At 69.2% G+C, this 2525-nt stretch overlaps 1 protein-coding gene across 1 annotated transcript in view; it reads left to right on the forward strand.

The window, feature by feature from the left end:
* PFL1_06875 (uncharacterized protein) overlaps positions 1–2525 on the forward strand; it is a gene marked incomplete at both ends in the record, with an annotated part of 4206 nt that overhangs the window by 319 nt on the left and 1362 nt on the right. The window contains 3 exons of the mRNA XM_007881799.1: positions 8–464; positions 580–1781; positions 1905–2473. Of these exons, the coding sequence (XP_007879990.1) occupies positions 8–464; positions 580–1781; positions 1905–2473 (2228 nt within the window). The remainder of the gene's footprint in view (positions 1–7; positions 465–579; positions 1782–1904; positions 2474–2525) is intronic.

Here is a 2525-nt window from a genome sequence, read left to right on the forward strand (position 1 = left end):
GGAGCAGAAGGTGGTGGTGCTGGTGCTGGTGGTGCTGGCTCCGGTGGTGCTGGAGCTGGCGGAGCTGGAGCCGCCGGTGCTGCCGCCGCCGAGGCCGCCGCAGCCGGTGACGGTGCAGCGGCAGACTCTGGACTGCTGGGCTTGGTCAACGTTCTGGCAGACGCTCTCCAGACAGGGGCTGGTGGCGCTGGCGGTTCCGGGCTGGGGCCAGTCGGCGCCGTCGGCGCTGCAGGAGCGGGGGCGGGGGCCCTGGGCAGCCTCGTCGTCGACGCCGCCGCCCTCGCCGCCTTCTACTTCCTGGGCTCGTTTGTCCTCAACAGCATCGCCCCTCCGGCCGCCGGCGCCGGTGCCGGCGCCGCCTTCTGGCTAGAGGGCGTCACCCACAACGGCGTCGCCGCCTTCAATGCCAACCCGGCAGGCTACCAGGTCTTTCGCAACGTCAAGAGCTTTGGCGCCGTCGGAGAGTGAGTCGCTACCGTCGCGAATTTCCTCGAGACTGCTTACTCGACCCGTCCTCGCGGCGCCGTGGTGCATCGCGCTGACGCCATGTTGCCCCCCTGCCCTCTGACGCGGACGCAGCGGCGTCACCGACGACACTGCCGCCATCAACCGCGCCATCTCGGAGGGCAACCGGTGCGGCGCCGGGTGCGACAGCTCGACGACGGCGCCGGCGCTCGTCTACTTCCCTGCCGGAGAGTACCTGGTGTCGTCGCCCATCATCTCGTACTACTACACGCAGCTGGTGGGCAACCCAAACGACCTGCCCACGCTCGTCGCGGCGCCCGCCTTCGAGGGCATCGCGGTCATCGACGAGGACCCCTACCTGCCCGGCGGCGCCAACTGGTACACGAACCAGAACAACTTCTTCCGCTCCGTGTCCAACCTCATCATCGACCTCACGAGGATGCCGGCGACGGTGGGTACGGGCATCCACCACCAGGTCAGCCAGGCGACGGGCCTCTTCAACGTCCGCTTCCAGATGCGCACCGACGTCGGCACGCAGCAGGCGGGCATCTTTATGGAGAACGGCAGCGGCGGCTTCATGGCCAACCTGCGCTTCTTTGGCGGCAGGTACGGCGCCGTGTTTGGCAACCAGCAGTTCACGCTGCGCGACAGCCGCTTCGAGAGGTGCGGGACCGCCATCAGCCAGATCTGGGCGTGGGAGTGGACCTACAAGGGCATCGAGATCGAGAGCTGCGGCCTCGGCATCGAGCTGCGCACCGTCACGCCGACCGGGGCCGCCGACGGACCCCAGGGAGCCGCGTCGGTCCTGGCCACCGACTGGAGCATCCGCAACACGCCCCAGGCGTTCCGGCTCACGACGCCGGGCGCCGGTGTGCTCGTCCTCGACAACATCGAGACCATCAACGTCCGCAGCATCGTCATCGAGGGGCCAGCGGCAGCAACACCCGTCGCGGGTCCGGGCGCGCCAGCCGCTGGTGGCGGGCAGGTCCTGCTGGCCGGATCGACGGGCACGCGGACCGTGACGAACTGGGTGCGCGGTCCGGTCTATCGCGCCGTCGGACCCGGTGGCGGGCCGGGAGGTGTCCAGCGAGTGCAGGGCACCCTGGCGCCCTGGATCCGAAGGCCGAGCGTCCTGGTCCAGGCTGGCGATGCGAGGCAGCGGTGGTTCAAGCGCGACCGGCCGCAGTACCAGGACAAGACGCCCGCCGACTTTGTCAACGTCAAGGACTACGGATGCCGTGGCGACGGGCGCACCGACGACCACGACCGCTTCCAATCGGTGCTCGACGACTTTGCCAGTCGGAAGATCATCTGGGGTGAGTGGAGGCGGCTGTCGCAGGCGGCTCGCGACTCGGGCCTGCGATCGACAAGTCGCGACGATGCTGACCGATTCCTCTGCCGCTGCCTGTCTGCATCGCCGCATTTGCCCCCCCGTACAGTGCCTCACGGGACGTACCTGCTGTCGCGCACGTTGCGGATCCCTCCAGGCACGCGCATGGTCGGCGAGGTGTGGCCCGTCCTGATGGGCTACGGCTCGCGCTTCCAGAACGCCGCGGTGCCTCGCCCCGTGGTCCAGGTGGGCCGGCCGGGCGAAGAGGGCATCGTCGAGATCTCGGACATGATCTTTTCCACACGAGGACCGGCGGCGGGCGCCGTTGTGGTGCAGTGGAACATCCGGCAGAGCAGCCAGGGATCGGCGGGCATGTGGGACAGCCACATCCGCGTCGGCGGCACGGCCGGCTCCAACCTCGAGGCGGACCGGTGCGCGCGGCGCAACGCGCTGTCGCCCGGGTGCGACGGCAGCTTCCTCAACCTTCACCTGACGCCGTCGTCGAGCGCCTACCTGGAAAACGTGTGGGTGTGGACGGCGGACCACGACCTGGACCTCGGGAGCAAGCAGCAGATCAACGTCGTCTCGGCGCGCGGAGTGCTGGTCGAGTCGCGCGACGGCCCCGTGTGGCTGTACGGCACGGCGTCGGAGCACAGCGTGCTGTACCAGTACAACATTGTGGGCGCGCGCAACGTCGTCGTGATGCTGGCGCAGACCGAGACGGCCTACT

This window comes from Pseudozyma flocculosa, assembly GCF_000417875.1.
Source record: "Pseudozyma flocculosa PF-1 unplaced genomic scaffold scaffold00013, whole genome shotgun sequence".
Taxonomy (NCBI): Eukaryota; Fungi; Basidiomycota; class Ustilaginomycetes; order Ustilaginales; family Ustilaginaceae; genus Pseudozyma; species Pseudozyma flocculosa.